This window comes from Gadus morhua, chromosome 22 (genome assembly GCF_902167405.1).
Source record: "Gadus morhua chromosome 22, gadMor3.0, whole genome shotgun sequence".
In the NCBI taxonomy this organism is placed as follows: domain Eukaryota; kingdom Metazoa; phylum Chordata; class Actinopteri; order Gadiformes; family Gadidae; genus Gadus; species Gadus morhua.
In genome coordinates, this window is record NC_044069.1 from 16,390,862 (window position 1) to 16,416,133 (window position 25,272).

The 25,272-nt window shown below is 43.9% G+C and overlaps 1 protein-coding gene across 4 annotated transcripts in view; it reads left to right on the top strand.

The window, feature by feature from the left end:
• Positions 1–25,036, top strand: part of calcr (calcitonin receptor) — a 61,487-nt gene extending 36,451 nt beyond the window's left edge. The window contains exons 5-25 of one of the 4 annotated variants that reach the window (XM_030347739.1): positions 149–252; positions 881–1,031; positions 1,328–1,438; positions 1,567–1,661; positions 2,022–2,127; positions 2,281–2,391; positions 2,804–2,898; positions 3,165–3,324; positions 3,458–3,568; positions 4,343–4,437; positions 4,854–5,013; positions 5,147–5,257; positions 6,885–6,997; positions 8,025–8,116; positions 10,557–10,683; positions 14,038–14,191; positions 15,857–15,917; positions 16,244–16,310; positions 16,973–17,191; positions 17,569–17,610; positions 21,597–25,036. In XM_030347739.1, the coding sequence (XP_030203599.1) occupies positions 149–252; positions 881–1,031; positions 1,328–1,438; positions 1,567–1,661; positions 2,022–2,127; positions 2,281–2,391; positions 2,804–2,898; positions 3,165–3,324; positions 3,458–3,568; positions 4,343–4,437; positions 4,854–5,013; positions 5,147–5,257; positions 6,885–6,997; positions 8,025–8,116; positions 10,557–10,683; positions 14,038–14,191; positions 15,857–15,917; positions 16,244–16,310; positions 16,973–17,191; positions 17,569–17,610; positions 21,597–21,818 (2,507 nt within the window). In that variant the 3' untranslated portion in view covers positions 21,819–25,036. The remainder of the gene's footprint in view (positions 1–148; positions 253–880; positions 1,032–1,327; positions 1,439–1,566; positions 1,662–2,021; positions 2,128–2,280; positions 2,392–2,803; positions 2,899–3,164; positions 3,325–3,457; positions 3,569–4,342; positions 4,438–4,853; positions 5,014–5,146; positions 5,258–6,884; positions 6,998–8,024; positions 8,117–10,556; positions 10,684–14,037; positions 14,192–15,856; positions 15,918–16,243; positions 16,311–16,972; positions 17,192–17,568; positions 17,611–21,596) is intronic. The other 3 variants (XM_030347740.1, XM_030347742.1, XM_030347741.1) reach the window with 3 other exon arrangements.
• The last annotated feature ends 236 nt before the right edge of the window (positions 25,037–25,272 follow it).

The window sequence follows — 25,272 nt, forward strand, 5'->3', positions numbered from 1 at the left end:
TACAAAGCACTCTATTCTGCACTCGATAATACCGCACAGAATCCTGCTCCTCATTATCTCTGTGATGGATTCTGTACGCGTCAGGCCACCATTAGTCAGCATCTGAAATTACATCAAGCGCAATTACCTCCGTCTTCTTTTTCTCCAGGTAAAGTGACCAAATATTGTGACAAATGGGGTAATTGGGTCCAGAGTCCCTCCATTAATAACGGCCGGTCCAACTGTCATCCAATGTCCAAGAACAAATTAAAGGTAATTGGAGATTGATTACCCCTCTGTAATGAACAGGGAGTTCTGCGCCGAGAGACGGATGCGCCAGTCGTTTGTTTGTTTGTTTGTTTGTGTTTATTTGCTAATCTTATCTTTGCTTTCCACAATACTTGTCCAGGAGCTGCTTCTTTGATTTTTGATTTGCAAATCCAGGCCAAAGTCATCCTAACCTTGATTAAATTAAACAGAGCCTTGGCATGAAAAGCTTGGTCATTGCCGTGCTTTGTTGTGAATAAGAGTGAATCTGCATGTATCTGTATGTTTGCATGCAGGGCCGTGGCACCAAATCCTGGGCCCTGTATACAAGAGGTACTGATGCCCCCCCCCCCCCCGAATTCCCCCTACCAGTCCCCTGCGCTGAATTGTTGACGGGGGGGGGGGGGAAGAGGAGACGTGGCCGTGTGCGACGCCTAACACTATGGGCTGGTGGATAATTCAAAAGAAATAAAAAACTTTTTATTTTTTTATTATTTTTTTTATTTATTGCCATGGGCCCCCCCTCTGCCTTGGGCCCCCCCAGGACTGCCTCACTTTCCCCCGCAGTCCGTCGGCCCTGTTTGCATACACAGATGCACACTGCAAATGTTGACTTTAATACTGCTTTGCACAGGATCCAGCTGACCAGATGTTGAGCGACGAGGCAGCAGAGCCCATTGCTGAGCCCACCGTCAGACCAGCAGCCGACCCAGAACAACTGATCCAGGAGGCCAAGTTCAAATGCTTTGAGAGGATGGAACAAGAGTCCTCCTATGACAAACCAGGTAGTTCGTCACAAACTCTCATATCACATCGACAAATAATCTCATGCACAGAAGTTTTTAGACAACTTTGGAGACATGAAAGACTGCAGTGGTTAGGTGGCTAGGGGGTTTGAATTCCAACCAAACGGATCCAAGTTCGAACCCCATTGTCTGCAGGCTACCTGAAGGCAACCTTGAACGAATATGCCATACATACATACATACATACATATAAACCTTTACCTGGTCAATTACAACATGGGAAAAAACTTAATAATGAACCATGAATTAATGCGTTATATTTTTCCTGGTTCTAGGCGCATACTGTGGCCGTAACTGGGATGGCTGGCTCTGCTGGGACGATACCCCAGCAGGACTGCACAGCACTCAGACCTGTCCCGGCTACTTTCTGACCTCTGACCCCACAGGTGAGGGTTCAGGAAAATGGAACCAGATTGAACATTTTTCATGAATATGACTATGCTGTAAGGATGCATGTCATCTGCAGCATCATGATTACCACATGATTTATTAATTAAAAAATCTGTTTCTCAAGAAAATGCAACTAGGTATTGTGGTGAGGACGGGCAGTGGTTCCGCCAAACTGGGACCAAACGGTTCTGGTCAGACTACACGCGGTGCAGCGCTCAGGTAAAATGTACTGGTACAGTTAGTGTTTTCATCTGCAGGATATGTTTTATTCTGTTGCAGTTCTATCAGGCGCTCTGTTCTTGGAGAGAGATCAAGAGAAAGAGAAATATATAGAGAGAGAGAGTGCGAGAGAGAGAGAGAGTGCGAGAGAGAGAGAGAGTGCGAGAGAGAGAGAGAGAGAGAGAGAGAGAGAGAGAGAGAGAGAGATATCAAGAGAGAGATAAATATATAGAGAGAGAGAGCGCGAGAGAGAGAGCGCGAGAGAGAGAGAGAGAGAGAGAGAGAGAGAGAGAGAGAGAGAGAGAGAGAGAGAGAGAGAGAGAGAGAGAGAATTTAAAATGTTGAATTCATATTTCACAGGCACCACTTCACAAGAATGAATACAGACCTGCCACCGAAATGATCGTGGATGCTGACTACGCATGTTTCAAGAAAATGAAACAAGATCCACCCTACAGCAGGCCAGGTATCCAACGTCAATCACTGCATTTTTTACATCGCGGTTCTTGCCTGGTGTGGGGGTGATCTATATTCGATGGTAATTCATAACATGTAGGCTGGGAACAAGAGTTTTCTTAACCAGAGCGTATGTTGGTGGTCTGGTCCCGGGGGCTTCTAGGAGAGTTCTGTGGTCGTACCTGGGATGGTTGGCTGTGCTGGGACGACACTCCAGCAGAGACACACAGCTCACAGCTCTGTCCCGCGTACTTTACCGACTTCAACGCCTCCGGTAAGGGCTGAGAGTCAACCATGTTGGGAGGTGTTTATGCTTATCCAAACCTGTGACTTTAACTCTGCTGGTGTTATCAAAAAGATGACCTTGTATGTACCATGTAACTAGGTATTGGGAAGGAATTTAAGACGTGAATTCGTTTTTTCGTTGCAAACAAGTGATTCAAAATAATTCCTTTAATAATGGGTTTGAGCTGTTTTTTTTTGCTTTTGTTTCTGTTAGAAGAAAGCAAGTCAAAACAAAAACCTAACATAGTTTACTGCACAAAATGAGACACGATTGCTTACTAATGAATTAGCCCCTACCATTTCAAGATGATAAACGCAGCATTTACCTGCATAGTCAATGCAAACATCTTGCAATCTTTGTAGATTGAAAACACTCATGCGTATTATAATTGTGATTTTAGAAAAGGCAACAAAAGACTGCGGCGAAAACGGCCAGTGGTTCAGGGATCCGCAGAGCAACAGGGTTTGGACCAACTATACGCTCTGTGATGCTAAGGTAATGACCTGGGAATGATATACAGGCTTAATGCAGCGGGAAAATGCTGAGACTTTTTCCCGCTAAGGTCAGCAATAGAACGAATAAGAGCATAATGCAAAAAAAAGAATCAGAGATATTGCAAGGTTGTGTGCGGTGTTGTATGGCTATATAGGGTAAAGTATGTGCTAGGGGATGTGGGTTTCTGGGGTCGTTTAAGAGTGAATCACAATTATAAGTATGTGTGTGTGTGTGTTCATATATGGACTTCCTGTAACCTCTGTCAGACCACCAGGCCAGAGCTGGAGGCTGTGGAGCCCAGCGCTGATCCCCGGGCGGGCCGGGTGGCCGACACGGAGGAGGAGGGCCGCATCAGGAAGATGATCCTGGACGGACAGTATAAATGCTTCGAGAAGATGAACCGCGACCCGGCTTACAACAAAACTGGTACTGGGAGGAGGGGTGGGGTGCTTCATAAATCAGCATGGTTACCCCTCCAAAGGGGTGAATGGAACCCTGCAGATGGTCCCAGTAGACAGTAAAGCGTTTTATATTTATGGCATGGCGTCCTTTCCCTCAGGCCACTTCTGCAGCCGTAACTGGGATGGCCGGCTTTGCTGGGACGATACTCCAGCGGGGACGTTCAGTGCCCAGTTCTGTCCGAGCTACTTCATCGACTTCGACCCGACCGGTTAGTGTGACCCACCTCCTCATCCTTCTGCTCGAACCTGTGACTTTAACTCTGCTGGTGTTATCAAAAGATGACCTTGTATGTACCATGTAACTAGGTATTGGGAAGGAATTTAAGAGGTGAATTTGTTTTTTCGTTGCAAACAAGTGATTCAAAATAATTCCTTTAATAATGGGTTTGAGCTGTTTTTTTTTGCTTTTGTTTCTGTTAGAAGAAAGCAAGTCGAAACATAGTTTACTTGCACAAAATGAGACACGATTACTTACTAATGAATTAGCCCCTACCATTTCAAGATGATAAACGCAGCATTTACCTGCATAGTCAATGCAAACGTCTTGCAATCTTTGTAGCCTGGAAACGTCAATAGTCCATAACCTTTGGGTCGAACTTGATATAGTATGCTCCCTGTTCTCGTTCATTGTGAAAGGTTATGAATCCAAGATATATGTCTATGGCAATCAACTTTCTTTTCCACCAAGGCCTTCAATTCAGAATGAAAACAAACGGTGATATTGTATAAAGTGTATGGCGCTCAGCTGCTGATCCTAAAGGGGTTCTGTTGGGCTGAGGGCCCATCATGGTAGCAGGAGCGATGAACTGGCTGTGGGATTATGATTATTTAGACGTTCCTCATTCCCCCCGCCTTGGTGTTGTAACCATAACTATGGATTTAAAACTGTTCAAACAGAAGTCCTGCCTGGAACAATGATTCATGTGGAGGAGTGAGATTTAGGGGAGCAAAAACACTCATGCGTATTATAATTGTGATTTTAGAAAAGGCAACGAAAGACTGCGGCGAAAACGGCCAGTGGTTCAGGAATCCGCAGAGCAACAGGGTTTGGACCAACTATACGCTCTGTAATGCTAAGGTAATGACCTGGGAATGATATACAGGCTTAATGCAGTGTTATATCACCAATGACTCCCAGACATTACTCACAACCAATACAAACACAGCAAACGTTTTTTATAACCAGAAAAACTTGAGGACTCCCTGTAGTTCTGGAGTTCTGCTGAACAAAGCAACAGTGTGGGTTTGTTGACTTGTTTTAATGGCTTGTTTTAACGGAAATAAAAATAAAAATTTAGGTCAGCAATAGAACGAATAAGAGCATAATGCAAAAAAAGAATCAGAGATATTGCAAGGTTGTGTGCGGTGTTGTATGGCTATATAGGGTAAAGTATGTGCTAGGGGATGTGTGTTTCTGGGGTCGTTTAGGAGTGAATCACAATTATAAGTATGTGTCTGTGTGTTCATATATGGACTTCCTGTAACCTCTGTCAGACCACCAGGCCAGAGCTGGAGGCTGTGGAGCCCAGCGCTGATCCCCGGGAGGGCCGGGTGGCCGACACGGAGGAGGAGGGCCGCATCAGGAAGATGATCCTGGACGGACAGTATAAATGCTTTGAGAAGATGAACCGCGACCCGGCTTACAACCAAACTGGTACTGGGAGGAGGGGTGGGGTGCTTCATAAATCAGCATGGTTACCCCTCCAAAGGGGTGAATGGAACCCTGCAGATGGTCCCAGTAGACAGTGAAACGTTTTATATTTATGGCATGGCGTCTTTTCCCTCAGGCCACTTCTGTAGCCGTAACTGGGATGGCTGGCTTTGCTGGGACGATACTCCAGCGGGGACGTCCAGTGCCCAGTTCTGTCCGAGCTACTTCATCGACTTCGACCCGACCGGTTAGTGTGACCCACCTCCTCCTCCTCCTTCTGCTAAGTGCTGACCGTGCATTTGCTCAACCTGCACCATGTAACTATTATACGCAGTCATCCATTTTGTTTGAAAATTGATCCTCCAGCCTTTTTTTTTCTCTCGCCCAGGCCACATTGACTCAACGCAGCAAAAAAACAATCCTATCCTGCAAAATAGTAGTTGAACTTTTTAAAACGTTCATATCAGGAGCAGCTGTAACCGTGGGAAACGCATCTCATTTTTTTTTACTTCATCAATCAACGGTGCATGTGGAATAACATCTATCCCAGCTATCAGGCATGATACAAAATCTCCCAGGCATTTATTCATTTCGAAAGGCAACACTTGCTTGCTTTTTCAGAAAAGACACATTGAGGGATGGCGGCACCATTATGGAAGATAAATAGACATGTTACTGTAATAATAGAGATGTTCCTTTGAAGGGGTAATGCCGCCAGTCGGCTCATTTAGTGTTAGACCGTTGGCCTTCAGCAATCCCCGGGGAGGAATTCCCCATGGCCAAACCTTCCACTGGAAAATATGCCTTTAGTTCTTGGCCATGTGTGGCTTTGAGAGGGACAAGCCGGGACAGATGTTTTACAGGTGTTTGGCTTTAGCAACAAACGGATCAAACACCTATAATGCGGTTGTTTGGGAAAGCACAACAAACATCTTGAGGAGTATTTGACCTCTTTTTACTTTGTTACTGTTAAATAAGGACTGTACCAATAAACATCGCCAAACATGGGAGATCCTAGTTGATCCTAGTTGTCATTGACAATGAATATTTTTACAGGGATTTTTAAAGGTCTTGAAATGAGAATGAATAAAGCTTCATGAGATCCATCTAATATCCACAAACATTGTGGGGATTATATTTATGGATTTACGTAACGCAATTAGTTCTCCCAACTTAGTGAAAAATAAATTCAGACTATCGAAGAAGAGGCCCTAATCAATTTTTATGAACTCAAACTGTGTCCTGTCAACTCTTTTGCTCGATCCATCTTATGTTGAGATTGGAGATGATTGCGTGTCCATTGCACAAAAGCCAGCCTATGTTCTTATACAATAAAAAATCCATAACAAATAATAGATATAACGGCTTACTGCTGTGCCCTGTGTTCGGGGAGCTGGCTGTGGAACACATTCTGAGAGAGTGAGACAGAATGGCATTCAGGGCAGGTTGCAGCTCAGCAGGTGACTGTCTCCATCGTCCATCCTCCTGTTGTACTCGAGTCAATATTGGACAGGAGCCATTAAAAAGTTTGGGACCTCTTGAGTACAATGTATCACTGTAACTGTATCAAAATCAAATAGAAATGAATTGAATAGAAATTCATCAAATTCTTTGTTTCTATAGTAAATCAAAATTGAAAGGTAGTGGTAGTGTTATTTCAATTTGGTATTATTCACTACTCAATCTACGTTATTCATTCACTTTGTACTCAAAAAATTAAATAAAGACAGGGACAGCCATGAGAACAGATGACAGAAGGGCCTGGAATTCGTTTCTAAACCTGCTCTTTGTGAGAAATGATTCACCCGGAAATAACACCAATGGGACAAAATCCAGCGAGGATTTTTCGAATTTCCACCCTCATTGTCTTCCAGAGAAGGCCACCAAGTACTGCGGGGAGAAGGGTCAGTGGTTTCGCCATCCGGACACCAACAGGACCTGGTCTAACTACACCGCGTGCAACGCCAACACCAAGGAGAAGCTGAAGGTAGGTCCACCACAGGGCCCCGGGCAGATCAGATAAGCCCTTCAGGCCCAGGGAGCTCAGGCGTTGAGGTATGATTTAGGGGAGAGCCAGGATTGGTCGAGCCAGTTACTGAGTAAACGAGGTGCACCTGTGCCTCATTAACGATGCCCTATATCTGTGTGTTTCAGTATACGCTGGCAGAGGAGCCTGTGGACTGAGCCATGTAGACACCCCCGGTGTGCATGCAGAGAGCCTGGAAAAGGCCTGGGCAATTATGTATACGGCCACAGCCGAGAACAGGGCTGCTCTATCCCTATTCAGGCTGGTGGGGACCTTAGAAACTCTGCAAAATCTGGATTTAACATAAAAGCACCGATTGACCGTGGTTTTGATAGGAGGCCAATACATTCAAGACATTCCTAACTCTGAACCTAATCCCTGCTTCTGAGGGATCTGTGTTTAAGCATGCGGATATGATTTATTTGTATCTGAGCGAGTTGAAAAACTCGAGGAGAAAAGGTCAATGGGTGTTTTTATTTTAACAGTCTTGATTCTTTGTCAATGAGACAATCAAATATTGTACTTAAGCTTAATACATGTCATTTGTACACAGTACAGAAAACAATTACAAATTTGAAAAAATCCCTAAAATTCAAAATTTGCACTCCTCTTGCCCTACTGAAATTTAAAACCTTATACTGAATTTAACAGACATTAAGCATGGCTTTATCCATTTGGTTCTTAGAAAAAAATCAATAATGCATTCATAGTTTAATACGTCTTTGTCTGTATTACATAAATGTCTATTCAGGTTGCCATAATTGTGTTGCATCATTATATTTTCTATCTGATCAACAATTCCAAAGCTACATTTGTAGACTTACCATAAATAATGCATATACTCTCAATAAAAAAAAATAAAAAAAATTTGTGTCCATCCCACTCCTGACTCCTTGATTTATAACCGATTTCTTTGTATATTGATTCAATCAAAAGTTTGTTGTGTACTAGGTGTGTGGTGGGATGATGTTGTTGTGTCCCTCCACAGTCGGTCTTCATCCTGTACTACATGGCCATCGTGGGCCACGCCCTGTCCATCGCCTCGCTCCTCATCTCCCTCGCCATCTTCTTCTATTTCAGGTAATATCCCAACCGCTGTGTACCTTCGTTGATCTTAATGATATTAATGATGCTAAGTACTATTACAAATATTAAACTTGGATTAGACGACACTTGACAACATCAATCAGTAAATCAATAATTGAGTCAATCGATATCTCCATCAATAAATACGCTAAAAACAGAAAAGCAGTTTAAAGGGCCCGTTAAAGGGATTCCGTTTTTCAGTAGAGAGGGAGAATCAACCGTGCTTCTCTAATAACGGTTGTTATGTTAATATTAATTCTCTGCAATTAAACTGCAGACTTTTAAGTAATGGATTCTATCGTGGACAGCCAATTATGCCACATCACGATCCATCTGAAATCTCTCTTTGATGTTGGAATTCACTTATGACAATTTTGATACATATTGTACAAGTATCATTACTGCACTTTATCTGATTATCGTTTTGATCCTTTTGAAGTGGTCTTAAAACGCAGCCTCAGCAAACAAGATCCCAAAGCATCTTAATCACACATTTGTTGAGTTTGTCTTCAACATTCTTTTGTAGGAAAAATGTTTAGAGGGCATTGTTGACGTCATGCAAATTAAGCATGTGTAAGCTTGCAGAGTGTTGTCAGATGTACCGAGTAAAAGAACGAAGGCCATTGTGTTGTTATTGGAAACATGCACACCTGTGAGGCTTGACTCATTATTCATCTCCATATTTATCTTTTTAATTAGAAAAAACAATCAAAATATCGAAACTAATTAGTAGAAACATTTGTGTTATATGACGCATACTGAAAGTAGGTGCTTGGTTGGATGTAACCGCAGTCGTATTAGAAGAGGTAGGTGTTTCTATGTTTCTCGAGACGAATTGATCTCCATGAATTTCTCCACCAAAAAAAAACTCACTTGTTTTCCAGTTCCCCCTTGGCCTATTATGTTTGAGGAAACTTTGTAAGGAAAAAAGTTCTAACCCTTAGTTGATACACTTTGTAACAATGCTTGGCTGAGTTGTGTTCCTTGGCTTGTGAGTTGGCATTAAACAGTTCAGGAGGCCAGCTTGGTTCCATCTTGGTTTTCTCAATGCTAGCTGAACACATTGTGTTCCCCCCACTTAGCCAATGTTTAGAACCAAGATGGCTGCAATAGATGACAAATCCCCCGTTAGGATGAGCGATGAGCAGGATGACCTCCTTACAGGGAGATGTTTATCGGGGTACATCCGAGGTAGCCAGAGGTTGCAACATGCTGAAAAGCAGTCTTCCTCCTCCTGTTTAAAAACAGAGCTTAGATGGGTTAGTGAGCAAGGTAGCTTGGAGTGGCAGGCAGAAGGTTGGGGGTTAAATCCCGAGCGTACTCAGCATTTTTCCTGTAGACATCCTTCAGCAAAACACCATATCTCCTACTTTATGACGTGTATCTTAATTCACTTAAGTCGTGAAGTGCTGGCTCAATTCATAAATTGTAAATTGTAATGTTGGTGTAAGCCCACTTTTTCTCAGCTCCTTAGCACCAAAACAATATTTCCTGATCCTAATCTTCCCAATAAGAATGTGTTCAGATATAAATGTCACTCAGTAAAGAAGTAATCATTTTTATGAGCTCAGTTTTTTATTCTCATCTCATAGAAGGTGAGATGCTGACCTTTTAATCATCCGATCCAGATGCTAACTCTAGTAAACAATCGTGGATTGTCTCGTTTACGACTCATCATCAATACGCGAGAGAAAATAAAATAAACCAACAAAACACTCTATCCGTACTACATTATGACACGGTGAAGCCCATGTTTATTTTTTTGTTTTTGTTATTTTTCGATTTATTTTGCACATTTATTCAGCAAAAATAAGGATTGACAGGGTCTGTTCACGATACGTATTTGTGGTTATTGTCTTTGGGCAAGTTTATGTGAATTAATTGACCTAAACTGTTTGCTCGATGTTGCTTTTGTTTCCATGGCTTCCAAGGATTATGTTAGATGAAATTTAAACATTGACATTACTTGAGAGTATTTTCTACCACAACCTTGCAGGAATTTCTTAAATCATAAATATTGCACACTTTTCTGAAAATTCCCCTGCTGATGTTATAACTTTAACCTAATTGGTAAAATCTTGAATAATTAATGGTGTGAGGATGGAAAGTATCTCACAATATAGCCCACAATATAGCACAATAGCCGACAGGAATGACAAAAGTTTTTCATCTGATATGCTTCTTTAGCCATCACTTTTTTAATTACTTTTGTCAAGTGACGAGAGATAGGAGAACTTTCTTAAATTCTGCTTTATTGTGTGAGAGAGGAGACCTTCTTTAAAGTTTGCTTCATTGTGAGAGAGATGAGACCCTCTCTAAAGTGGGCTTTATTGTGAGAGAGATGAGATCCTCTCTAAAGTGTGCCCTATTGTGAGAGAGGAGACCTTCTTTAAAGTGTGCTTTATTGTGTGCCTCATTATATTCTATACTGCAGGAGCCTGAGCTGCCAGAGGATCACCCTTCACAAGAACCTGTTCTGGTCCTACGTGCTGAACTCTGCCATCACCCTCATCTACCTCATCGCCGTGGTCAACAATCCTGACTTAGTGGGCCAAAATCCAGTATGTTTATATCTATATATATATATATGTATACATTATAAATGATGTTCTGTATTATTATTCTTTGTAATTTATAGATTTAACGATTTGGCAGATTTGGTAAGACTACATGTTCATTGCTGACACTGTCCAGAAGGAAATCAGACATGAAGTTTGTGCAACACACCGCCTCTCGTGAAACTGGGCAGTTGGTGAGCCATGGACATCCATAATGTTATAACGAGTGTCTAGCATCGCCCATAGCTGTTACTTGGTATGTCCAACACAAGTAAGCCCACACAAATTGCCCTGGGTAGCCTATGTCGTTTTCTCAAATAGTGGCCACTAGCAAACAAGTCCACAAGTTCTGATTCCACTATCCACGCTCACGCCCTAGAGATAGATGTGCACAGTTAGAATTTTGCACAGAGATAGTGGCTGGTAGTGTGATATCATGAGTTCTGAGTGCAGAGCAATATTTCAAGAAGTCGCAAGGGTATATTTAGCGGGGGATGGTTTTTAACTGATTGGAACGCAGCCTAAGTATTCAGATCTGAATCAAAATGAAGCGCTCAGTTCCCATTTGAATGAATGGACGTTCTCTTACTCCCCACTGAGCCAGTCCATCGCAAACAGTGGGCGAGAGCGATTCAAAATCCACAGCTTGATCGAAAAAATGTTTTCCCTCCTACACTTATCACGACCTATTGCAATGTGCCTCTCCGCTCAGAATTCCTCATTATCCGACTGCCTTAACACAGGCTGAGCCATTATCTACCTAATTCTCCACAGGAAGAGGTGGTAAGTTGAATGAAAATCATGGCTGATATGCATCTGGACATAGATAATGTCAACAATTAACCTGGGGTCTTATATACCTTTAAGCTTTCCATTATTTTTATCTTAGAAAACAAATGTTTCCTATAGTTTTCTTGTAACCTACGTTTACAACAGGAAATAATATAATGGCGTGCAGTGATTTAACAGTAGATATGAAAAAGAATACCATAAACCTTAATGGAAATCATAAAATACCTCTGGCCTCTGACACAAAGTCAGACAAAAATCTATGATTAGACTAATGCCTCATGGCCACGTTAGATAGCACCTCCAGAGGGCTGTGTTTATCAGGGTTCATATCAGCCAGAGACAGAGATCGCTGTAATGCTTTTTTCAGCAGCACTGGGTTAGCCTGTCAGAGATCTTGAGTGGTGGCTGGGGAGCCAAACTGCATATTCAGACAAGAATTCATTGGAACGAGAGGTCCACTGAGGTGAAGATGATAAATCAGAGAGAGACCAAATAAGCTTTGCTGCCGGGTCGTGAACTTTTATTAAGGTGTAATTTTAAGAAAAACAAAATCATTCAATCATAATTGTTACAGGTCATGAAAAGCATGAAGATAATATTTTTTTTTTTATGTGATCCGACAGTTTAGTTGATCAGTTCCGTCCTTCTATCAGCTTACTTTATTACAAAGGAGTATCTCAACAGGCCCTTTGTAGACCGACCTTCTAATCCCTCCCAAAAGAACATTCAACAATGACTCACAACCTAATAGCACCAAACAACAAGGAAAAGCGACATGAGATTGAACGCTTTAAAATTGCGACCGCTAGTTCAATGGCAGCCCCATCTGTTGTCACCCAACTGGAGACTTTGGATAGACTACTCCTGGAGACACCAGAAAGCCCTCTGCTCAGTCAGAAGCTGCTGCGTCCTCCTCCTCTTCTTCTTCCCTACTGTGGTAACTGCTGTTCATACAACCCCCCCCCCTCATTTCGTCCTCCCATCCATCCCAAAATATGCCAGGCTCATCCCTGGCCCGAGTGTTTATTCAGAACCCCCGTCCAAATAGATGGGAGGCGGGGTAGAGCAGCCTAGAGTCGGGATGATGATATATGCGTTCTTCTGCATGGATTCCCTTCTTATTTTTTCTACATTGATTTCTTTCCATAGCATCTGTCAAAGTGTTTGCTTTGAAATCCATTCCTCCTCCTCCGCCACCTCCGCCTCCTCCTCCTCCTCCTCCTCTCCCTCCTTCTCCAGCAGGAGTTGTGGGGTTGAGCCTCACAGCGAGTAGAACCTGAAAGTTCTGCGGGAGACTTGCTAGATAGAAACGGCATCTCCCCTCGCCATGGCGATGGGCATGAACGAGCGAGACGGGAGAAGGAAAACATGAGCACGGGCGGTTGAGTTTGAGACGGGTAACTTTTGAGGGGAAGTCGACGTTGCGTGGGGGAAGATTTACGCAGCCGTTGTCTCAAGTCGTTGATTTAGAGGGAAGGTGTTTTTTTTCTTTTGTTGCACTGAAAAACAAGCTCTCAAGATTCCTCTCTCACCGTTGAGAGAGGGAGGCTGGTGTGGATTCAGAAACCACCGACGTCTGCTCAGAGGGGGCTGGAGAATACACGTGAAGGGCGTAAAATACCTGACAACCCTCAAATCTGTGGGCAAGGGAAAAATAAACATCAGTGTTCAGCTTCGTCTGGCAACACACTTCAGGTATTTTTTAGATTGCTGACGTACTGCAATCTATTGGGTGGAATTACAACAAGCAACATCTAACATCTCAAAACAAAGAGGGGCAGGGCAGTCTCAAGGCTTGGGTGTATGAATCCCAGCAGAAAGGGTCTGGTATTTGTACCCTAATGTCCGCAGTCGACCTGTAGCAAGATGCCTAAACCCTATACCTGCTCCTGAATGACGAATGAAAAAAATAAATTCTAAACATTCTCAAATGTTTTCTCTGTGACTGAGTCACTTTAGATAAAAACGTCTGCTGAATGACCAAATAGTACAACAGTAATACAATCTTGAGAACAGAGATAGAAATCAGAACTCTTAAGCTTCTCTTGGGAGCAGTTTTCATCGAACAAGCTTTTCAAGGGAGACAAAAACAAGAGCGAGAGAGAGAGCGATAGAGGGAGGGAGATGCGTTCCTCCAGCATATGGATAAAAGGTTTAGAGGTGAACGACTGACAAGTCTCTTTATCCATGTAAGAGGAGCCGGTGAGGGGGACAGAGGGACAAGATAATCGGAAAGGCAGCAGCCATCAATTCCAAACTTCCTCTTTGACACACAGTTTGTTACCTGGTATCTTCAAACATCCCCAGAGCCGACGAACCTATCCGCGGGGATCCCCACGCCCTAACCACTAGGCTGTCCTTCCATAACGCCCCAGTGTGTGTTTTTGTGAACACCGTCAGATCTTGAGCGTGACTCTCTCTCTCTCTCTCTCTCTCTCTCTCTCTCTCTCTCTCTCTCTCTCTCTCTCTCTCTCTCTCTCTCTCTCTCCCTCTCTCTCTCTCTCTCTCTCTCTCTCTCTCTCTCTCTCTCTCTCTCTCTCTCTCTCTCTCTCTCTCTCCCATCAGGTTGGATGCAAGGTGCTCCACTTCTTCCACATGTACATGCTGGGCTGCAACTACTTCTGGATGCTGTGCGAGGGCATCTACCTGCACACGCTCATCGTGGTGGCCGTGTTCGCTGAGGAGCAGCACCTGCACTGGTACTACCTGCTGGGCTGGGGTGAGTCGCCGCTGCCCTCCCGCCCGGCCTCCCGTCCTCCCGTCCTCCCTCCCTCCCACCCTTCCCTTTACCCTCCCATCCCTCCCTCCCTCCCTCCCTCCCTCCCTCCCTCCCTCCCTCCCTCCCTCCCTCCCTCTCACCCATTCCTTTACCCTCCCATCCCTCCCTCCCTCCCTCCCTCCCTCCCTCCCTCTTACCCATCCCTTTACCCTCCCATCCCTCCCTCCCTCCCTCCCTCTTACCCATCCCTCCCTCCCTCCCTCCCTCTTACCCATCCCTCCCTCCCTCCCTCCCTCCCTCTTACCCATCCCTTTACCCTCCCATCCCTCCCTCCCTCCCTCCCTCCCTCTTACCCATCCCTCCCTCCCTCCCTCCCTCTTACCCATCCCTCCCTCCCTCCCTCCCTCCCTCTTACCCATCCCTTTACCCTCCCATCCCTCCCTCCCTCCCTCCCTCCCACCCTCCCTCTTACCCATCCCTCCCTCCCTCCCCCCCTCTTACCCATCCCTCCCTCCCTCCCTCCCTCTTACCCATCCCTTTACTCTCCCATTCCTCCCTCGTTTAAGCCTGCACCTTTATCAAAGTAAAGGATGGTCGCTCTCCACTGCACTATTTCGTTTGAATTAACGGGCTGTGAATGATCGCGTCGCATCCAATTACGGCTACACATTTGAGAAATAGATATGTATCATCCCGATCATCATCATCTTTATTACAACAAATGCTTTTGCAAATGAAGAATAGTGGATCTGACCTCGTATTTCCTTTCACTCGTCCGTTCGCTATGATGGATTCAAATGATACGGTCCGACGGTGCATCGCAGTAACACTCAGAGACGCACACCCTACTTCATCAGCCGGCGCCTCGAAGGCAGGCAGACGTTAAGTTTAAAGGCTTCATCTCTCCTCCCGGCCCGCTGACAAAAGGAGCCACACAATCTGTGTTCACTGTTTGTGCCTCATCTCGTCTAATCATCGTACGTCAAACTGGGCAAATTTACAAAAACAACGCCATTCAGTTCTCCTCGATGGCTTCCTCAGCCCAAGGCCGCTGGCAGGATGTTGTTGTGATGTGATGAGTGGTACGGTGGAGTTGAGTTCACGGCTAAATGTTTGCTCTCCGTTAGCGATGAAGAACAGTTTCTCTTACAGGGTGGGGGGGACTTTATGGGGACTTTATGGGGACTTTATGGGGACTTTGTGGGGACTTTGAGGCATGTTACGCAAACAAAGATGCTACGAGGCGAGAGCCACCGGAGATCTAAAGCTCTGTGTTCAGAGGTGCCGCGGAGAGGTGCTCCAAAACACGGAGGCCCACGTTTCGTTAGATAATTTGTGTGTTTATAATGGCCCAGGCTTTAAATAAATCAGGGCCTTATGCAGGATCCTACAGCGTTTCGGCAATTATGGAAGACAATTACTCACAAAAGACTTCCCACAACAAATGGACTCACGCTGTGCGGTGGGTCATTAACAGAACTGGCGTGTGGTTACATGTGTAAACAGCCATAGACTGTAGGAATGCAGTGGTCTAAAGGGGAGGAAGGCAGTCTGACAGCAAGCTTTCATAACACCCTACATAGGAACAGACACACCGCTGACACAACAAATAAAATGGCTGAATTAAGCTCACTCAGGACCTCGTCTGCTCTCGTCCCTCGCCAGGGTTCCCCTTAGTGCCGGCTTGTATCCACGCAGTGGCTAGGAAGCAGTATTTTGACGACAAGTGAGTAATGTTCCTCGACGTGCAAAGTCTGTGTGTTTACACACGTGTTTCTATCTGTGTGGGTTTGTGTGTGTGTGTGCTTAGTTATACGTATGTGCTTGCCTCCGTGAAAGTATGTGTCTGTGCATGCATGTGTGATAATGTTCCCCGCATCTGTGTTTTCTTGTGTGAGTGCGTGCATGTGTGTGCACATGTGTTTGTGTGTGTGAGCGAGTGCGTGCATGAGTGTGCGCATGTGTTTGTGTGTGTGTGTGTGTGTGTGTGAGTGCGTGCGTGCGTGCGTTTCACCAACAAGTTTAACTGTTTTCTTTTCTATCCGTGTGCAGCTGTTGGATGAGTGTGGAAACCAATCTGCTCTATGTGGTACACGGGCCCATTATGGCAGCTCTCCTGGTAAGTCGACTCATTCAGCGGTTTCTCCCCACAAATTGGGGGTTAATCTAATCCTCCACGCTGTGTATGTGTCAAATCACGCCAGAAGTAGTGCTGCGGAAGGACATAACGTGGTAGAATAGATGGGGATTGACTCCCTGTTAAGGTACTGGGTTCAATACCCGACGTACGCAGTCTAAACTGTACGCATAATTGAGCATGATCCTTTAAAACCACCTACAACCGCCTTAAGGGACAACACCGGTCTGGGTGGTCTAACCATTGAAAGCGTCAATGGTTAGACCAAGCGAATTTCACTAAAACTCCCCCTTGCCAATACAATTTTGCCAAATGAATCGCAAACAATAACAATATCACTTTCTCTTTTGGAACCACTGCATGCCGTGTCAGTACAGAGTTTGTGAAAGTATGTGGAGAAAGAAAACAGTGAATCACCATATAATACAGGGTCTGTCCCAAGCCCAGCGTACCACTGCTAATTGTTTAGGTGTGTGGCGAGGTGCGCTCATGCTAGATGCCTTCAAGTCATTCAGATACATTTGATAAGTAACTGTGTTCAAATGAAATGAGAGATGGTTACGAGGGTGCGATCCCCCGGACCAGAAGGGCCACCTTAACACCATGTACCTGTCGTCCCGGTGAATGCGTTGCGTGGTGCTCAGGTAAACCTGTTCTTCCTGCTGAACATTGTGCGGGTGCTGGTGACCAAGCTCAGGGACACCCACCGCGCGGAGACCAACATGTACATGAAGGCGGTGCGGGCAACCCTGATCCTGGTGCCTCTGCTGGGCATCCAGTTCGTCATCTTCCCCTGGAGGCCCGAGAACCGGCTGGTGGGGGAGGTGTACGACTACTTCATGCACATCCTCATGCACTACCAGGTGGGCGTGGCCGCTTTAGACCCAGCACGGCGATTCTAATTGTTTTTTAATTAGTTTGATTTGATTGATGGTTTTGATTAGTTTTTGTTGCTTTATGATAAGCAGATTTTTGGTATATGAGCGACAACATACTGTTAATAAATGATACAGGATTATCACATAGTGGCTGTTTTTAGGGTACATTTTCTGACAAGGGTGGCTGTAAATATACAACAACCATTAATCACGAGTTTGTAGTATTCATGTACTATGTTTGTGCGTGCATTACGTCATAATATTGCACTTTACAGGTTTTCAAGTCATATTGACCCCCCATGTCTTATGTCATACCTTTGGGAGACGTATTACCTAAACGTGTCTTCTTTGTTCTTTTCAAGGGCTTACTGGTGGCCACAATATTCTGCTTCTTCAACGGAGAGGTAAGCACCATGCGTCGTGCCGCGTTCAGCAGAAAATATATCAGGGTCTCTAATTGTTAGTTGTGTTGTTTTCTCCAAGGTTGTCCCAGCCCCCCATCCTTTCGTCGCATTTTCTGCAAGAACGTGCAGAAATAAAATAGAAGCAGTTGACCTTTTGTAAATGCCAGTAGGCTTGCTGGAAAATATCCAGCAATGCATAACTCGAATGGCAGATTGTGGCAGCCTTTGAGTGAGTTCATGCCTCTATGCTTGAGTTTTCTACACAGAAAGCATGGGTCGATTCAACTGATTACACCTAAAGACATATAATACTTATTATAAATATCAACCCATTTATTTATTGTGTGTAGTGTGTGTGTGTGTGTGTGTGTGTGTGTGTGTGTGTGTGTGTGTGTGTGTGTCTGTGTGTGTGTGTGTGTGTCTGTGTGTGTGTGTGTGTCTGTATGCGCATCCAAATTTGGATGCACATTTTTGCAAGCAGTTATGTTTGTGTGTGTGTGTGTGTGTGTGTGTGTGTGTGTGTGTATGTGTGTGTGTGTGTGTGTGTGTGTGTGTGTGTGTGTGTGTGTGTGTGTGTGTGTGTGTGTGTGTGTGTGTGTGTGTATTGCGCACATGTTTCGCGTGACTGAGGATTCAACCCATTCTTCAACACAACACGTGTGTGAGAGGCCGGGTCACCTCAGGTGAAGCGTGAGACAGTTTACAAATGAGTCCCCGGATTTCCAAACTTCCATCTGAAAATTCACTTTGCTTTCAAGACAAAAGCCCCCAACCCTCCCCTCCCCCCCCCCCCCGTTTCCACTGTCCAAAGCCCCTTTTTTTCAGTCAATGCGAGCAACAGTGAACCCTTGCTTTGTGTCCTCCCGGTGACGAATCGAGGATGTGTGCTTTAATGAACCCCTTGTGTAAGGTGTCGGGGTCACCAGCCTTAAAGCTGACCACCGTAGACCAATGGGAGGACGCCGTGTGTTGTGCCAGGAGCAAAGCCATCCCTGGATGTGTAAAGGTCAGGCCAGGCACTCCTAAAGGAGCCGCTGAAGTGCAAGAGTCAGGTGCACTTGCAGCTTAAGAGGTGGAGCAAAAGGGCGTGTTCCTGTATGGTCAGGGCAAGAGGTTCATGGGGGTTTCGGTCATTCTCAATGCTACTTAGAAGCGTAGGTGCTGAGGCAGCAACCCATAGCAGGGCTGGATTGTGCTGGATCGCGCAAGTTTCTTACAAACATGGATGAAAAACAATCTGTAAACGTACCTATAATGAGTCTGTTGGTCTACTGGGACACCAACATAGAGGCAAACATAAACGTGATCTTCATCTGTGTTGTTGTATTGTGCGCTAAGTGCCAAGGATGAAGTTCCTTTATGTGAACAAAGCAGACCAACAATAAGAAAAGTAGATTAGATGAAACTATGATTAGAAATACTTTGCCTTGTAGGCCTATTCGATAGTCGAAAAGTCAATCGTTTGGAAATTATATATGTTTACTAAATAATAAAACAGGGATTTGTGGGACATTGTTTATTTGATGATGCTTTCTCGGCTGCCAAACAACAACAAACTTGAATTTGGGCCCAACTGAACGTGGCGTCTGCAGTGCTGCCTGAAAGACTGGCAGCGAGCGGCCCGAGCAGCAGGTGGTTGGGTGAAACAGGTGGCCTTCCGTGACCTTTGACACCCCTCCTCGGTACACGGTTCGCCCCGGCGGCTCGCCGAAAGGGAAACGTTTACCGGCACGACGTAAGGAGAGAGAGCGATGCAGAATGAGCGCACGCTATCGGAGCAGCCGAGCATGGTGTGAAAGCAGAACACGGGAGAGCATAGCGTCAATTAGGAGCGTTGCGTTTTTACAAACTGCGGAAAAATAGGTCATTTCGAACTAGCTTCAGACAAGGGCGGCCTAACCTCCTGGCTTCCTTCCAACTGCCATTCATATGTTGCCCATGGCCTGTAGGCCGGTAGAGCGGGGTGTACTACGGACACAGGAACTAATGGAGGGAGGGGGTAGCGTGTTTGTTTGCCTCGTCCGAATAACGGCCGCCTGTATCCCCATTTAATCAGGACACGGGTTCCCTGGGGGCCCCCGGGTTTTGATCATAGGGGCCAAACTGCACAGACCTTCTTTGTGTCGTTCGCAATAGCGCCATTGTGGGACGAGGTCATCAAGACAAAGAGGCCGCATGTTGGGTTTGGATCAAGACAGGACCCCTTCCGTCTAAATGAGACTTTTGTCCCTAGTTGGGTCCTATTAAAACAATTTGTGTGCACTAATGTCCAAAATCATTCAGATCATGAGATCTTGGTTTCACTCTGTGTCCTCAAATACCTTGTAATTAACATTAGCCTTGTCAAGAGAGCACCGCGGCAATATTGGCAACAAGCATCGCCGAGGACATACTTGTGTTGAGTCTATTTTAAGACTTCCAAACCAATTCTCACTCAGAACAATCAGACAGGGTTTATGCTCGCATGAGCTTAGGTTTGATTGGGGCCGGTGGGACTTGACGCGTCAGACTCATTATGGATTCACAAGAAGTTCCATCAAGGCCTTGCCAAAACATAGAAGGATAAAATGTTTTGCATACATTACCAATTTGTCTCCAGTCTCTATGGCAACACTCCACAGAGTCAAGTGCTTCACCTCTTATTTCATCATCAGTTGGTGTTGATATAGTGTGAAGGGCATGCCATATTTTCTACAGGTTTTGCTGTATGCTCTAAAAGGTTATGTTATGTTATATTCTGTAGAGACATATAATCCGAAGGGAGCATTTCTTCAACAAATAGCAACATTTAGTTTGACAACACACAGGCTATTATTATTTTTATTCTTTATAATATTTTTTCTTTTTACAAAATTGAGTACGGCTTCTTTGTAATTAAAAAAACAATTGCATGAAATTTGTATAAGAAAATATGATGTGTTGTCATAATCATAATACTTCTATACTTTTTTATAAATTCACAACAGATTTAATTAATTGAGAGGCAAACACACAAACACACACACACACACGCGCACACACACACACACACACACACACACACACACACACACACACACACACACACACACACTTACTAAAAGCAAGTCTGGTAGAAAACACCCACCATTTAAATAATTTTGATAGAACCTTATTCTAATAAAATTAAGAAATTACAAAAATATATATGATAATAATGATATTAATAATTTTGTCAAGATTCTTTTTCATTGGTTCTAACATAATCATATTTAAGATTTTCATATTATCAGTGGAATATATATATATTATTTTTTTACATAATAACATTAATAATTAAAAATACTGATATTAATAATAAAGTGTTTGGCTCCATGTAGAGGGAGCTAATATTAACACTAATAGTTGTAATAATAAAGTGTGTGTTACTCCAGGTGCAGGGAGCTAATATTAGTATTAATGTAAATAGTTGCAAAAATACTAATGAAGTGTGCATTTCTTCAGGTGCAGGGAGCTAATATTAATGTTAATAATAATAGTTGTAATAATAGTACTAATAAAAATAAATTATAATCACACGAAACATTGGAAAGCAGGACTTTGTTAATATGCACAAATAGCTGGATTAAGTTCCTGAAGATTTAAGACTTGCCCCAACTCTGACTACTTTTAAAACAAGACTGAAGATTTTTATGTTTGCTTAAGCTTTCTGCTAAATCTTAAATGCATTGCACTAACTTACTTTTTTACAACGCATTTTTTAACTTTGCCTTTTATTTTATTTTACGTATCTATTTTATTTTATTTCTTAATGTTATTGTATTTTTGCTTTAGCTTTCTGCTAAATCTTAAACACAGTACACTTTCTTTTAAACTTTGCCTTTGTTTTATTTTACTTTATTTTATAATTTCCTTATATTGTATAACTGTTCTTCTATGTGAAGTACTTTGAGCATATGTCTGTCTAGTGTATGAAAAGTGCCATATAAATAAAGCTGCCTTGCCTAATAAAGTGTGTGTGTCCCCAGGTGCAGGGAACTCTGAAGCGCCAGTGGATGCAGTACAAGACCCAGTGGGGCCAGCGGAGACGGGACCACTGCTCCATGCGCTCCACCTCCTACACGGCCACCTCCATCACCGAGGTGCCCGCCTTCATGTACCACCACGAGTGCAACAGCGAACACTTGAACGGCCGCAACTCGGAGGACAGCGAGCTGGTGGCGCTCAAGACGGGCGAGACGTACGCGTGAGACGGTGGAGGAGGAGCGGAGCAGGAGCAGGAGCGAGGAGCGAGGAGCGTCGGGATCCGAGGAGGAGGAGCACCGAGGAGGAGGGCGGGGTGTTTGTGATGTCACTGATGCGAAAGGACCAACTTTTAAAGAAAAAGAACCGGACTCGGTTGTTGTTCAACATGTCTACAGTAAGTGATCCCCGATCCAAGGGGGCTGAGACTGGTCAGGTCCAGTTTGGACTGGTCTGGTTTGGACTGGTCTGGTTTGGTCTGGTCTGCTCTGGTTTGGAAAGGTCTGGTCTAGTTTTGACTGGTCTGCTCTGGACTGGACTGGTCTGATCTCATTTGAACAGGTCTGTTCTGGTTTGGACTGGTCCGGTCTGGTTTGGACTGGTCCGGTCTAGTTTGGACTGGTCTGCTCTGGTTTAGACTGGTCCGGTCTGGTTTGGACTGGTCCGGTCTGGTTTGGACTGGTCCGGTCCGGTTTGGTCTGGTCTGGTTAGACAGATCTGATTCAGACTGGTCTACTATGCTCTGCAACATTGAGTGTGATTTGAAAGAGGAGATAAGCTAAACCGCTACATGGCGAATGAGTCTTTTTCAACGTGATGCTGCTAATGTCATGGTGGGCTCTCTTCACCCCACATTCCTGTGCGACATAGGACTTAGAGCTCCTTTTAGCTGCTAAACCATGTGAACTGTGAGCTCATGGTTTCAGGGACCAGGTGGTGTGACGGACAAGCAAAAAAACTGTGACTCTGAGTGTAGCAGGGTTGAGGTTTTATGTGGTGACGTGCTAATGGTGGGGTTTTGGTACTAGCGTGCTATGAATGACATGATATGAATTAATACTGTGATGTGGAATGAATTGAATGACATAGATGCAGAGGATAGCCACGAGGATGAGTATGATGAGGACAACGATAATAAGGATAGTGTGTGGCTTAACCTATCTTCACCGATACCAAAGGGTATGCTGGCGACAGGGATGAAAGAACAGAGTTTGTCTTAATGAAGCTGGAAGGAAACACACTCACGTGCACACATACATACACACGAACACACACAGAAATAATATGTGCCATTGAGGTTCAAATATCAAAAGGTCTACTGTGCCTGAAGCTCTGGAATCGTGTACATAACTTCAAGAAGTCCAGTGTCAAGAAATGTTTTCATTGGTTCTATCATCATTATTATTGTCATGATTTTTGATTTTTCTGTCAATCTAATTACCTGCTGACTGTCTGTCCCGTGTAGCTTGGGTTTTATTACAGTTGCTGTCTTACTGTGTGGTTACAGGGCACCACTGGGCTGGGAGTTTTTTTAGAATAGAGATGCTAAATATATTAAACTATGAATAAATGTTTTAAAATATATCTATTTTTTATTATTATTATTAATTGAACGCTAACCATGTTATTTCACTGCTTATCGCTGTAGGGGTAAAAGAATCCCATGAAGACTCATTGACATAACGCATCTTATTGTTTACCATGCAAACCGTGACCTAATTGCCATGCTCATTCTCATGGAACAATCTTGTTTACATTTCCTGCACAATCTAGCTAATGTTTTATTTTGGTCTCAATGTCAAAATGATTAAATGATTCCAATTTCATGATACCGATTTAACAATGATACTGAGAAAGAGAGATGAGCGATAATGTGAATTAAAATAGGCAGACAAAGCAGCGCCCTAGAGTAAACATCTGATAAAGAACCAGGTGGATCATATCTAGTTTATTTTTGTGCACAGCAAGACAAATAACATAAAAATACATGATTTACGCTCATTTTGTGTTTTTTGAGTTAAGATAATTCTTTAAACACCACCATCAATATCCCATTTTGCTATTCTGACAATCAAACCCAGTTCTCTCATAAACCTTAAAATCAAATTGTTTGGGTTACTGTTTCCCGTGACCACGAGCCATCGAATGACGCGCGTACACAGAGGGCCCTACCGTTGACAGGCCTGTTATCTGTAGCCAGGAACATTCCCATGACCAGTGTTGACTAGCCTTCTTTATTTAGTTTTTTGTAGAGTCATAAGAAGGACGAGAGCAAAACACAACCAAGCAGAGCTCAAGGGAGGCGTTCTGCCGGGCTTCTGGAGCCCTTGAGAGGCTGAGGGATGGACCACAGGGGAAGGGGAGAAGCTAGGGCTGCTGGGGCGCCTCCATCCTTCATGGAATATTCTTTCGCTGGTTTAAACCCTGCAAGTGAGTCATCACAGGGGCGCTTATCTGCAAGGTCGTATGGATCGGCTACCCTCCGAACGGAGACTAAAGACGTTCCTTTACAGGTCCCCCCGGGTTGTGGCATCATGAGCAAACGTTTGAACGGAACAATAACCTATATAGATGCTATGTGCAATCTCTTACGACATCCGAAAAGTCCGGAAAACACAAAATCAATAAGGGAAAGTTAACCGAATAAGATAAAGGAATGAAAGAAAAAAAGACAAAGATAACATAGAAATCGCAGTCCTGCAAATAGACAGTGAGCCATGAATGAACTCAAAGAACATTTATTTCTAAACCAACCAACCATCGTAGCAGTATTTTTATATTGTTGTTTACACATTGGGAGCTTATGCGTCACTCTGAGTCTCTTTTCTTACAGAATGGAAGTTACTCGTAAAATGATGTTGCTTGTTCTGGCTTTCTACTCTACCGCGAATTGCCACCAAGACCATTAAACCTGGGATGGCATCACCCACTATGTCCCTCGTCATAGTTCTTCTCCAGCTAAATCAATTCTAGTCTATGCTGTGGTTATCTATTGGACAGCTCTGTTGCTATAATGCTAGTTTGCAGGGGTTGCATTGGTCAGACACACAAAACAAAGGTCTCATCTTATCATTACATTATGTGACTCACAAATATCTAGATGTATATTCCTATCAACATCTCGTTTACAAAGATTGCAGAGGGAAAACATGACCTCAGAACTTAAGAGAGAGAGAAGCTGGGAGGGAGAGAGACAGAGATGCAGAGAGAGAAGGATAAAGCAAGAGACAGAGAGAGAACTAATTGAAAGCAAGAATAAATATATGTAAAGATAAAGATTTATTTATTCCGATGTGTTAAATTTTTTCAATCCTTTTACAATGCAAATGTTTGTCGTCAATGTCATAAATATCTTGAATTTGAACATGAAGAGAGATAGAAAATAGGGATCACAAGAAAAAACATCAAGTTGCCAAAAAGTGTTTCTTTCAGCAGCAATGGGAAACAGAGGGTCTTCAAAGTAGGGCAGATTTGCATTAGTTGAAAGCTGCCAAACACGACAAGCTTTCAGCCACTTACCTTAGCTTTGCGCAGTAGCGTAATTGCTAAAGCAGCCTGTGACCGGCCAAAAAGCAAAACAGACACACACACATCTTAAAAGAGGCAGAAAAAACTTGTGGATTTGGTCAGTAATCAACAAACAACACCTGTCTCTGGCTCCCATCTAGGTCTTTCAAGCAC